Here is a 12,935-nt window from a genome sequence, read left to right on the forward strand (position 1 = left end):
ACTGTTTGACGTTGTGATTGGGAGGGGCGTTTAAAATCATCCAAAACATGATTATGGACGCACCCAACCGCAGTCGTAAAGTTACTACACTGATTTAATTAAGAATAAAAGATGAGGCTAAAATATTTTTGAATCGCTGCCATGGTCATCAATCATAAAAGATATTAAAAGAGCTAAAATAATTGCGTTAGAGAATAATTTTAAAACAGTGTTTAAATCTAAATTCAAGTGCACTTGATTTTCTTTCATAATCGTAATTTTTTTAATTTATTAAATATTAGGTCTATATCTAGATCTAGATCTAGATTAATGAAATAAAAATGAGATTTAGGCCTAAAAAAAAAGACGCAATTTTTTACTAATACCGGAAGCATATTCGTTTAAAACGAAACAAACAAACGCTAGGAGCCACGCTACGAGTAGGCATACTGTTGTTGTTTAGAAAAAAAAATAGAATTAGATTTGGCACTATAGATCTAGAATCTAGAGGTCTAGGACAGGTGGACCCATCGAGATTTATGTTCAAGAACATAGATCTAGATTCCTTTTTTTTTCTAGATTCTTATACATTATTATACTCTATTAGAAATTTCGGGGTAATCTATCGTTTTGGGTACGTAAAATCGCCCGCGGCTATTTAGATCTATGTACGAAAACGTTGCCTCATTGTCAAGGCTTTAATAGAAGTATATTGTCATACTTTTGTGTCAAATATTATAGATAAATGAATAATAAACCTAAATCAATGGCTATATATATCGATATAGGCCAGAAATTAACTTTAAACAGCATTGTCTGAGAGCAAGATTTGCTATATAGTATATAAACAGCAGCCATTTGTAAAATAGAGTGGCTTCCCCCTGAATCTGGCGCTAAAAGCTTATAAAAATAAAACTTAGACAAGAAGGCTGCTATAGTAAATGAGCATGGTTGCATCTGTTGGAAACATCGCTAGTCTTCATTTATTACGGAAAAGTTTTAATTCAATTGTTTAAAAACAGGTACATAAATGAATCAAGGAAACATTTTTGAATTTTTTAAAACATTAATCCTCCTCAAAATGTGAAATATTTATTAAAATTTAAGGAGTCACCTGTTTTTCACATTACAAATCGCGGGCGATTTTACGTACCCAAAACGATAGATTACCAATTTCGGTAATCTATCGTTTTAGGTACGTAAAATCGCGGTGAACGGAAAAAAAGTCACAGGAAAAAAAAACACAGAAAAAAAGTCACAGTTTTTGCTAGGAAAAAAAATCACAGAAAAAAAGTCACAGTGGAGAAATTTTATCGGAAAAAAAGTCACAGAAAAAAAGTCACACAAATCTTTTTAGAAATAGGGCCTATTTTTTTAATAATTTGTTAAGAATTGTAAAATTTTGTATGTTTATTGACTTATTGTTGTTGGTTGTAGACTCTATTTTTTGATAGCATAAATTATTTATAGACGTTAAAAGCATTATGATTTATAACAATTTTAAGTAAAAATACTCTAAGATAATTAACACAACAATGTCAACTTTTGTTACGTATTTAGTTAAATACGCGGTAGAAAAGTTAATTATAAAAGAAATTTAGGCACATTTTGCCATAGGCTATTTTCTGGTCGGCCTCTCCTCAGTAGGCATTGTCCGAACATATTTTGTGTTGTTGACGTTATGCGTCAATGACAGCCTTTGAACCTTGTCGGCTTACTGTTTTGATCCTAAGTTTTGTTATGTAATGAGCGTGATAAATGTGGGCAGTAAAGGAGGTTGAACTAAACATAACTATTGTTGCCATGAGTTGAGGGCAGCAAGTCAGATGAACTTACCATTTCACGGTAATTTAATTTTGGTATTTAAAAAAAAAAAAACTATGAAAAATGTAGACTTTGGAGCATTCTATTAAATGCTATTAATCTTAAGTTTAAAATAATTACAATCTACATTATTGTACATACTTTATAATAAATATTTTTAGATGAATTATAAAAATTCCTATGTGTATACAGTCTACACACATTACATTACATTTAATAAATCCTAAGTTAATTTGCACTCTCTAAATATTTAATACATAAAAGTATTAACAAATATCATGCAAATATATATTTGTGACTTTTTTTCCTGTGACTTTTTTTCCTGTGACTTTTTTTCTGTTTTTTTTTCCTGTGACTTTTTTTCCTACAATCAAAATCGCCCGCGAGTTGTAATGTGAAAACAGGTGACTCCTTAAATTTTAATAATTATTTTACATTTTGAGGAGGATTTGTTTTTTAAAATACAAACGTTTCCTTGTTTCATTTATGTACCTATTTTTAAACAATTGAATTAAAACTTTTCCGTAATAAATGAAGAGTAGACTAGCGATGTTTCCAACAGATGCAACCATGCTCATTTACTATAGCAGCCATCTTGTTTAAGTTTTATTTTTATAAGCTTATAGAGCGAGATTCAGGGGGAAGCCACTCTATTTTACAAATGGCTGCTGTGATAGATTACCGAAATTTCAAATTACTGAATTAGTTAAAAATTTGTAAAAATTAGTTTTAAATTAGAGCCTAATACTAATAATTATAATAGCGATTGCGGTTTTTTGTGTGTATTCAATTTAACATTCATTCACCCCTAAGTTTTGAGTAGGCCTAATAATTTCATATTAGGCCCCTAAAGGAAAAAATTGTGAAATATTTATTAGTGCCTAATTAAAATTCTATGAAGAATGACATGACGAAGTAATTAGGCCTAATGTCAGTAGGCGAGATAGCAAGAATTAGAATATTCTAAATCATAAAATTAGGCCTAGATCTAAATCTTATTTTCTTTTTTATTTAGTTAGGAGGCCCTATTGATTTTTATTGCCTGGTCCAAAAATAACAGCTGAGGCTATATAGTATATATATAGTATATACTATATAGTATACTAGGCCTATAAGGATCCGGGTCCTAATATATATTTTATTAATATATTATATAGCTGCCGTGGTTATTTGGACCCCCTTTAAGCTACTTACCTTTAACAATGTTTTTTAATGAAAATATTAGGCCTAAATATCTAGGCCTTAACTGAAAAAAAAACAGCGGAAAATTACATTCTAATATAAAATTTATAAAATTATATTTAGTTGATTTAGGCTTATGAACATTTGAAGAGAAAAATATTAGGCCTATTGGTCGTTTTTACATTTAGTAAGAACTGATAGTATTTCAATGTTCAACACAAGTCTTAGTCTACTGTCTAGCATCGGAAAGAATTTTGGATGTGGATTTTTGGAAGGGTTTTAAACAAGGTAGTGTTAAAAGTTGATAACATAATCACATAGGAATAAGCTGTTAAATCGCAGCCACATTTTTTGTGTACTAACTAAAATGTGCGGAACAACATATTCATTGAACCTATCATTTGCTGTAATGCTGCTACTTAGTACTTATAACTATACAAACTGGAATGTGTTTTTACATCAAAATTCTTTGGCACATTGAATTGGAACTTGGGTACAGTATAATTTTTGGAGAAATCATCACATTTTACCTCACACCAATCTACCAAAAATATAAGATGATGGTATACATTTTCAACCGTCCCTAGAGGATTTCATAGTGTCAGTGGCCAACCCATCAAACACCACTTTTACAGCATTTTAGATTGCAAATGTCACTTGAAAGAAGGTTTTCACACCTTTCTTGTATTTTACAGCCTTGCTGTTTCACTTCTCGCTTTTTACCACTCTAATAACTGTAGAATCTAGATTCTAGATAGATAAATTATAAATAAAATTTCCCATTCATAAGCCTATTAAGAGTATTTTAGTATGCTTAGATTTTGGTAATCCTATTGGTACTACGATCAATTACTGCTATTTGAAATAATGCTAAAACTTTCTGTTTTGTATAGTGTTTGCAAGATGGCAACAAAAACAAAAATCCTACTAGTTGTAGTCTTTATCTCAAACTGACTCAGACAAATTGATTTTTCTAGATTCTTAAATCACAAAAAAACATGGGGAAAAAGTGGAAAAAAAGAAATGCTATCAAAAACCAGGGAGGTAAGGAAAAGGTAAGCAAACATTTTGTATCCATTCTCTATTTTATCTTGTCAAAGTTTTATTATAAAGAAGTTCTTGTAATTATTTTACTTAACTTTGTATACACTTTTGCTACATGCGTCTCTATAACACAAGCGGCTCATCTGTGTCTATTCATGGTCTTGTTCACAGTGAGACCTAGCTTGTGACCATGCAAGCTCAGTCGTTCAGGATGTCTCAATTCAACTTAAATGATTTTTTACAGTTATTTTTATTTAATTAAAAAAAACCTTCCTTGTCTTAGGTTTGACACATTTAGAAGCATGTTTAACAACATGAAACAGAGTTTTTTAATGATTAGTGTAGTGCAAGATTAACAAAATCATGAGACTGCAATTTATCGGGGCTGATTAGTTTTAAATTTTCTTTTCATTAATTCTAGGAGTATGTGGGAAAAATCTTCTTTTTCTTATACCATTTCATCTTATTTTTATTTTTATTCAGAATTTCAACAGAGGAGGCAAAGTGGGTGAAGCTTATGACTTAGGCAAGAGGGACAATGAGCTGTTTGTCAAATATTATAAGGTATGCTTTCAAGGTTGATTAAGATTGTAGTGTGTATTAGTATTTTGTAATTATTGATATTTACTTTCTATGTTTATTATTTAAAGGGTCAAGGCATTGTACCTGAGGAGGAGTGGGATGAATTTTATTCCATTTTAAAAACAACACTGCCAGTCACATTTCGAATTACTGGATACAAAAGGTTGTGCTTTATTGTGAATTTTTATTGCAAAAACTTTAATTATTTATATGATAAGTCAGCCATTGTTGATTTGACTTTTATCTTTGTAGTGTTTCTGGTTTTTTTAGTTTTGAAATAGGAAAGTATGTAGCTGGTGTTTCTTTAAAATAATATATTTCATTATGAGAACTGAATTTGTATTTTACAGCCAATGTGAGGAGATGTTAAAGAACATAAAAGGGAAATTTTTCAGCAGCCTTCTGAATGTCAAAGTAGATGGGGAAGACATTCAACCTCCTAAACAGTTAGTGTGGTAAGCAAATAGCTGTTTAATTTACAAGATTTTATGAATATCTGTAGCATGTTTTAACTCAAGCCACTGATAGATTTTGCTTTTATAATGAGTAAAATGATAGTTCTAAAATTTAATTTAGCTTTCAAATCTTCAAAGTGAAATAAATTCTCACTTTATGGTATCATTCGTTACAAAAAAGAATTATAATGAAAATAAATAGTGATGATGAAAATGTTAAAATATATTTCTCTTGGATAGTTATGAAAATGTTAGTGAGTTCATAGAGACTTCATTGGTTGAAAATTTATAATTTACATAATTTTAAAATTGATTTATTTAAACATCTAGGTCTTCATGATTATTTTCTTGGGATTTATGTTCTAATTTTAGTAATCAACAGCTTGAATCTTCTTCTTATACTTTCCTTACTAAGTCTTGATGCAATATTTACATGTTGTTTTTCTCTCAGGTACCCCAATGAGCTTGGCTGGCAGCTTGACCTTTCCCGTAAGGCAGTCAGAAGTAGTGAACACTTTTCACGTCTGCATGATTTTCTAGTGGCAGAAACAGAATGTGTAAGAAGCCAAAGTTATATTTTTATTATTGCTATTCATTATTTTGCTCAAATTTAATATCAAAAGTGTTGAGTGTGTTTTGCCTTTTCCATGCTAGTTTTAGCTTGAGATTTTATTCTCTCTACTTTCATCAGGGCTCCATCAGTAGACAAGAAGCAGTCAGCATGATTCCACCACTAGTTCTAGATATCCAGTCACACCATAAGGTTAGTGGATCAATAAATTTCATCTATTTATGGATATCTAGTTCATATAACTGGGCTTGATACATATGATTTGACTGGAGTATGAGTTGATTCCTTTTAAGCATTGTTTCATGGTGACAATTTCAGATTTTGGATATGTGTGCTGCACCTGGATCAAAAACAGCCCAGTTAATAGAATACCTGCACAGTACAAGTCCTCCAGGTGTGTGTTACTGTAGCTGGATTGTCTTTAAAAAACTGGATCTGATACATCTAGTTCTTTTTTTAAACTGTAAATGTAAAAAGAGTATACATTTTTGATACTGTGATATTGTGGATATACTTTATTATAGTTGTAATTTTGTCTTGTTTAAAAAGCCCCTGGTTATTATCTGTAAATCAACAATTTTATTAACATAGCATTGGTATGCCAAGATTTTTAAAAATGATATACCATATTTGCTCTAAAGTACTTTTCTGTGTCAAAAAATTTGTCTTAACCATGTGGTGTGAACTATGTGCCTGAGTGATAAGGGGCGAGGAGTAATCCTGTAGACAATTGTTTATTGTATTTTATGCTATATTTTTTTGTTTATTAAAATCTGCTGTGGAATAGGTGAGCTACCAACCGGCTATGTGATAGCCAACGACACAGACAACAAGCGTTGCTACCTGATGGTTCACCAGGTGAAACGTCTACAGAGCCCCTGTTGTATCATTGTTAATCATGATGGGACTTTTTTTCCCAAGATAAGGACCAACACAGATGTAGGTATTGCTCTCAAGAGCAGGAAATTATTTGTAGCTTATTAAAATCAGTAGCATAGGTTACGTAAGGAGTACACACTCAACATTTTGGATCAGGCAACCCTCTAAATTGTATCCTGATAACTGATTGAGGAGAATGACACACATTAGCTCTACTGCCTAAAATAAAGGTCATTGAACTATAAGTTAAACGGAGTACAGATTTTTGCATTCTTTTTATCGTCTCTGAAACATTAAAATCTATTGTGTCAAGTTTATTTACTTATATTTGGAAAATATCAGAAATTTTACTTTTAAATTGTTTCAAAGGTTGGTTTTTAAATTCAACATTTATTTTATTTTTTTTAAAGGATGCCAAACCTGAATTTCAGCTGTTTGATCGCATATTATGTGATGTTCCTTGCAGGTAATCATCGTGGCTAACTTTACCTCTGTTATATTAAGTTTTTATATGGTTATAACTTCCTAGAAAGGGTTGTACCAGCCTTTTTTTATCATAGGTATCAAAAAGTATATTTGAAAAATTAATATTTATTGATTAAAGTGCAAGACAATTATTAGAATTATTGAGTGTGAGTTTTGGAATTTAATTCACTGAAGTAAATTTTTTTAATACTATACTTTTTGTTTTGTTTTAGTGGTGATGGAACAATGCGCAAGAATTTTGATGTGTGGAACAAATGGCACCCACTACAAGGTGCAAACCTGCATGGGTAAGACTGCGTGCTGCTTGAGCCTAGGCTGGCATGGTCTGCAGTCCAATAATGACTGAAGGTCCTCAACATTGTGTACTGAGGCACCTTTATGGCCATGTCGTCAAGCTGAGAAGCTGGCTCAGGATGTTAGAATTATTCATGTGTCCATGTGCTGTGGTTTTATTTACATTTTAAGTTATAAACTTACTCTCTGTAGCTTATCAGGTGTTCATATCTCTATTTGACCCCAGGTCTCTATACAGTCTTACCACACTACTGTCAGATGCTGCTTTGTTAAAATTTGACCAGATTTAATGAATACTTATCTCAAAGAATTTATAAATCATATAGTAGAAATTTTTTTTTTTTTGCTAAGCCACTTCCTTTAAATGAACCACACACCTCTTATTTATAAGTACTATTCTGTATTCTGACAATGATCCTTGGTTGTGTTCAGACTCCAGTGTAAGATACTGAAGCGTGGCTGTCAGCTTCTAGCAGTGGGTGGCAGGCTAGTCTACTCCACCTGCTCCCTGAACCCACAGGAGGACGAGGCAGTTATTGCAGACCTGCTGAGGACATCTGAGGGCGCCATGGAGCTTGTTGACATACACAACCTGCTGCCAGGGTTAAAGTACTCCAAAGGCTTGTCAACATGGAAGGTAGGCTAGTTGGTTGCTTCTTACTTCTAGTCAGCTAGTATTAAGTAGAAAGGTCATGAACGCTACACGATGGTTCAGGCTAGTTAGATGTTTGTTATCTGCCTTGTTCTAGATCTTAGGTTCTTATAAGTAACAGTAGGCTAGGTAGGATGGTTTTTTCTTTTGCCATTCTCAAAACCTGCAATTTTTAAAGACATGACTTGTGAGTTGAAAGTATTGTTTTGGTTGTGATTTAACAATCTCAAATAGTGTTCAAAATGAGTATTTCATTATTTAGCCATCTGTTGTCATTTGATATTGCTGCCTTTGTTTTGTCAGTTTAAATTAAAGAAATAAACATATAGAGTAGCCTACATATTTAATAATCGGATATTAACTCCTACATTTACAGGTAATGACCAAAACGGGTGAATGGATTTCCTCCCCTGCTGAGATCCCAGCACCAATGCAGACCCAGTTCAAGCACACCATCTTCCCTCCCACACCAGAGGAGGCAGAGAAATTTCATCTAGACAGATGGTAAGATTTTTCTCTTTAATGTGTTCAATCATCTCTCCTTTTACTTCTGGCAGAGTAGGCAGGTTTTCTGTGTCATAAGTCATGTATAATATTAATTTGTTATATTGTGCAGATTATTTAGTTAATAGTAGTAGCAGTTACTGTTTCTGACCTGGAGGTCAATAGGGTAGATGAAGTAGAGTTCACCTGTTTCTATAACCTCAACATATTAAGGGATATTGTAGCCCAGCAGCCTAGAGTTGTGTGGCCTCAAAAGCGCAGGGTTCAAACCTTGTGACTCTCAGGTTATCAGTGCTGCACTTTACCATCTGACTTAACCATCCCATGTTCTTTTTTTCAGTATGCGTATCCTCCCCCATCATCAAGACACTGGTGGATTTTTTGTTGCCGCTCTCCAGAAAGTGAGCCATTTACCTGGCTCCAGGGAGATCAGACTAGCTCAAGCAGAAAGTCAGTTTCCTTTGTTCATTTGTATGATGGCTTTATTATTTTAAGATACCTCTAAGTTGCATTACTTTTATATTCATTTTGTGACTGAAACGTTCAGGTGCTCAAGCAGGAAATGGTGCCAGTAATGAGACAGCTCCACCTGCTGAAACAGTGACACCTGCTGAAACAGTGACACCTGCTGGTGATTCAACTGACAAAGTGTTGGAAGAGGCTGGAGCTCCTGAGGCTGTCAAGCCACCTGTTGGTGACAAGAGGAAGGGGCCTGCAAGTGGAGAGGAGTGAGACTTCATTTTTTTTTCCTACCCCCACATCACTACTTTTTAATATAACTTCGTCATGGATTCTACTTAAAACAATGCTTATTCCTAATATTTGATTTGTAGCTACTAAAAATACATTTCCTGATACATTACTTCATAAGAAATGTTTTTTAACAGGCCCAGAGCAAAGAAAAAGAAATTACATGGTTACAAGGAAGATCCTTTTCTGTTTATGGAGGAGACAGATCCAGCATGGAAGCCAATTAGGTAAGTGGCTCTTTTATCTTTTTTAGCGCAATTTCCATTCTGGAGAATTGCGTTTATTAACCCGTCATTTCTGGATGGATGGATGAATGAATTAATGGATGTGTGTCCGCAGCTTTAAGTCGTATCTCCTCCTCAACGAAGCAATATCGAGGACTAGTTCCAAAAGCAATTATGTTAAGCAAGTTACGAGGATGAACATAGGCCATAAAAATTCCGGGTTTCTTTCATGGATTTCCCGGAAAAGCCAAAAAACCTCAAAAAAATGCAGTTTTTGGCCCATATCTCGGCAACCATACCACTTAGCGACTTGAAACATTTGCCAATCGATTCCTGCCATAATTTAGAACAATATTGCCGAAGAAAGTTTTCAAAAATATCCTTTCGTTCGGTCACAAAAAATTTTTTGAATTAAAATTTGGACCGAATTAGTAGGCATGTTTATCCAACCACACCACACGCGTCATCACGTTCAATAGCTGCGCCATCACGTTCAATGGCTGCGCCATCACGTTCGGTAGCTAGGCGCGCAATGGTTTTTAGTCATGTAACTCTATTGTAAATAAAACATGTAAAATACTGAAAAAAAATTAATAAAAAACGTTTTAATAACTAACCAATGGTTTTACTAACCCTGCTCTTGATTTACGCTACGACAGAGCTATTTTTAGATAACATAAGGAAATTGCGCTAAAATTGTCACTAGACTTTTTAATTACCTTGTTTCCTTAGTGTGATCTGGTCGCTCATGGTTCTTGTAAGGTATTTTTCTTTGGTATAGTTCTTTTTGTCATAGAAATAAAGGTTTGAGCCTGTTTGTAGCTATGTCTGATTTTTAATTTGTCAGTCTAAAAACAATTTTTTATCTCTGGTTTGCAATTCGTGAAAATCCAAGAAGTTTCAATGTTAGCTCTATCTGAATTGTGACTGAGAAATTTTGAACTAAATATCTAGCATCTTTATTATAATAGGTTGGTATAAATACTTTAAAGAAAGCTTTTTAAAATCTTCTATCAGTAATGGGAGCACAGAAATAAATAATCAGAAACAGCTAAAATCCCAAAATCACCATAGACCCTTTCTCATACTTTTGCTTGTAGGTCAAACAAGTTGGGTATGTGCAAAGTGTGTAAGTTCGATGTTGAAGGTCACATGTTAATTTTGAAGTACTTTACTTAATATTATTTTATTCCACCAGTATAAAAATTTCATTTGTCTTTTACTTTAGTTACGGCTGAGCTGTGATGAAATTAAGATACAACCATAATGGCTGTTTTTAGTGTGGGTAAATTGAAATGTAAATTTGCCATGTTGGGTTTGTTGTTACCAAGGATTAAATTCTCTACATTAGACTACCTTTGGCATTGAAATAACATTTGTGTCATTATATATGTTTTATATAATCCATATTCTACTTAAATTTTTTTTTAGTACTTTAGAGTGTAACTTTGGTTAAAACCTTTTGTTGTTTAGAGATTTCTTTGGGTTGGGCAAAGACTGTCCTGTGGACCAAATTTTGTTCAGATCTCAACAAGGAAAGAGAACTCTATATTTTGTTTCCAAGGCTGTAAGGGAAATAACAAGATGTAATGAGGACAAAATCAGGGTATGTTTATTTATTGCATTGTAACTAGGTTTTAAATTTAATGAGAGCACATTTAAAAATTTTTTTTTTAAATTCTAAATCCTGTTTATAATTGTATATTCTATTGCAGTTCATTAACATGGGAGTCAAAGCATTCAGTCGCAGTCCATCACCCATTGTCCCGCAATGTGACTTCAGAATTACTCAAGAGGTAAACAAATTGATCTTCCTTCTTGACTATTCTACTGCAACTAATTTTTTGATTGAATCATACTTATAATTGTTAGTCTGAAGTTCCTTTAATTTTATTTTGTTTTTAATATTTACTTTACATGAATTTGACTTGTATAAGCCTTGATTCTTTGTGGATGTAAAAAGGAAAACATTTGAAACTGTTTTTCAGTGTCTTGGCACTTTGTTGTCAAACATCAGCCACAGGAAAGTAACAGTCACCAAAGAGGATGCCATCATCACCATCAGCCAGGAGAATCCATTCATCAGTAAACTTAGTGAAGGCACACAGGCCCAGTTACATGCTCTTTGTAAGTCACTTCTACACACCCGTGTTTCTTAAAACAACTAATTTTGTAAAGTGAGACCAGTTTTAATTATTCTGAAACTAACATTTTAAAATCTTTTTCAGCACCTGGAAGTACTGTGTTTATATTTAGTCCAAGTGAAAAGTAAGTGACAATTTTATTGAATTTAAACAATTTTTTTTTTAAAGAAATCATTCTGATGAATTGGATATTTGTAATGTTACAGAGAGCCATCTAGTGATCTAATCAAAATTTAATATTAATCGTAATCTTACAGAGAGCCATCTATTTAATATTTATTGTAATGTTGCAGAGAGCCATCTAATATTAATATTAATTGTAATGTCACAGAGAGCCATCTATTTAATATTTATTGTAATGTTGCAGAGAGCCATCTAATATTAATATTAATTGTAATGTCACAGAGAGCCATCTATTTAATATTTATTGTAATGTCACAGAGAGCCATCTATTTAATATTTATTGTAATGTTGCAGAGAGCCATCTAATATTAATATTAATTGTAATGTCACAGAGAGCCATCTATTTAATATTTATTGTAATGTCACAGAGAGCCATATATTTAATATTAATTGTAATGTCACAGAGAGCCATATATTTAATATTTATTGTAATGTTGCAGAGAGCCATCCCCTAGCTGTGATGTAGTTTTCTGTGGCTGGAGAGGAAAAAATTCTGTCCGCTGCTTTGGTGCTCGTAGTGACCGAGCTCATGCTCTCATGTTGTTGGGAGAAGACTTGAAGGAGATCAGTGAGTCAATTCATTACATGTTTCAAATTGAATGAGTTAATTCATTACATGTTTCAAATTGAATGAGTTAATTCTTTCAAATTGAATAGTTTGACTATTTCACTCAAGTAGCCTCATGAGGCATTGCATGTGGCACATAATGTGGAGTTCATGTTCTAAATAAAAAAGAAATGTAGTCACTACAATGCTCAACTCTTAACTTGGGATTGTGTAGTCGTTACAAAAGCAGGCTGTGTAAGATCTGCCTTTTTTAAAAAAAATAAATTTGTTTTCTTAACAAATTACAAGTCACTCATTTTAATTGTATTCTAAATTCATTTTATGTTATATGACTGCTCTTAACTCACTGTACAATAACTGTTTTAGACAAAAGAGTTGAAGCAGAGAAAAAAGCCAAACAAAAAGCAAAAGATGAGATAAAAGAAACACCAGATGATGATGATGCTCCAAAAGAAGAGGTTGATGATGAGTTACCAGTTGCTGAAGAGGAGGAAAAAGATAACACAGACGACATAAGTGATGATGTAGAGACAAAAGAATTGACAGAGGACACAAAACAGTGACAGAAGATCAAATTCAAATTTATAGTTCAACAATAAATATAATTAAAAGTT

At 32.8% G+C, this 12,935-nt stretch overlaps 1 protein-coding gene across 4 annotated transcripts; it reads left to right on the forward strand.

Annotated features, from left to right (window-relative positions):
* The first annotated feature begins 375 nt into the window (after positions 1-375).
* LOC131947679 (RNA cytosine-C(5)-methyltransferase NSUN2) lies at positions 376-12,935 on the forward strand. 4 transcript variants are annotated; one of them, XM_059308942.1, is made up of 22 exons: positions 376-419; positions 3,963-4,040; positions 4,513-4,593; positions 4,680-4,774; positions 4,962-5,066; positions 5,518-5,623; positions 5,758-5,829; positions 5,956-6,031; positions 6,425-6,576; positions 6,927-6,982; positions 7,215-7,289; positions 7,729-7,933; positions 8,325-8,452; positions 8,793-8,902; positions 9,000-9,180; positions 9,340-9,429; positions 10,900-11,032; positions 11,142-11,222; positions 11,415-11,553; positions 11,655-11,694; positions 12,194-12,321; positions 12,688-12,934. In XM_059308942.1, exons 2-22 carry the CDS (start codon positions 3,984-3,986, stop codon positions 12,882-12,884), a joined length of 2,307 nt encoding a protein of 768 aa, XP_059164925.1. In that variant the 5' UTR covers positions 376-419; positions 3,963-3,983; the 3' UTR covers positions 12,885-12,934. The 4 variants fall into 4 exon arrangements, with proteins under 4 accessions (XP_059164925.1, XP_059164926.1, XP_059164927.1 ...); XM_059308943.1 differs by lacking the exon at positions 376-419 and adding an exon at positions 427-500; XM_059308944.1 differs by lacking the exon at positions 376-419 and adding an exon at positions 470-489.

The sequence above is a fragment of the Physella acuta genome, unplaced genomic scaffold (assembly GCF_028476545.2).
Source record: "Physella acuta isolate Inbredline_101_S28 unplaced genomic scaffold, ASM2847654v3 ptg000604l, whole genome shotgun sequence".
NCBI lineage: Eukaryota > Metazoa > Mollusca > Gastropoda > Physidae > Physella > Physella acuta.

Excerpts from the sequence above, each read along its gene's own strand:
- LOC131947679 (XM_059308941.1), top strand. The coding sequence starts at position 3,244 with ATGTGGATTTTTGGAAGGGTTTTAAACAAG. Across the intron at positions 5,067-5,517 it reads CCTCCTAAACAGTTAGTGTG|GTACCCCAATGAGCTTGGCT; the intron begins GTAAGCAAATAG and ends TTTTTCTCTCAG. Across the intron at positions 7,290-7,728 it reads CAAGGTGCAAACCTGCATGG|ACTCCAGTGTAAGATACTGA; the intron begins GTAAGACTGCGT and ends GGTTGTGTTCAG.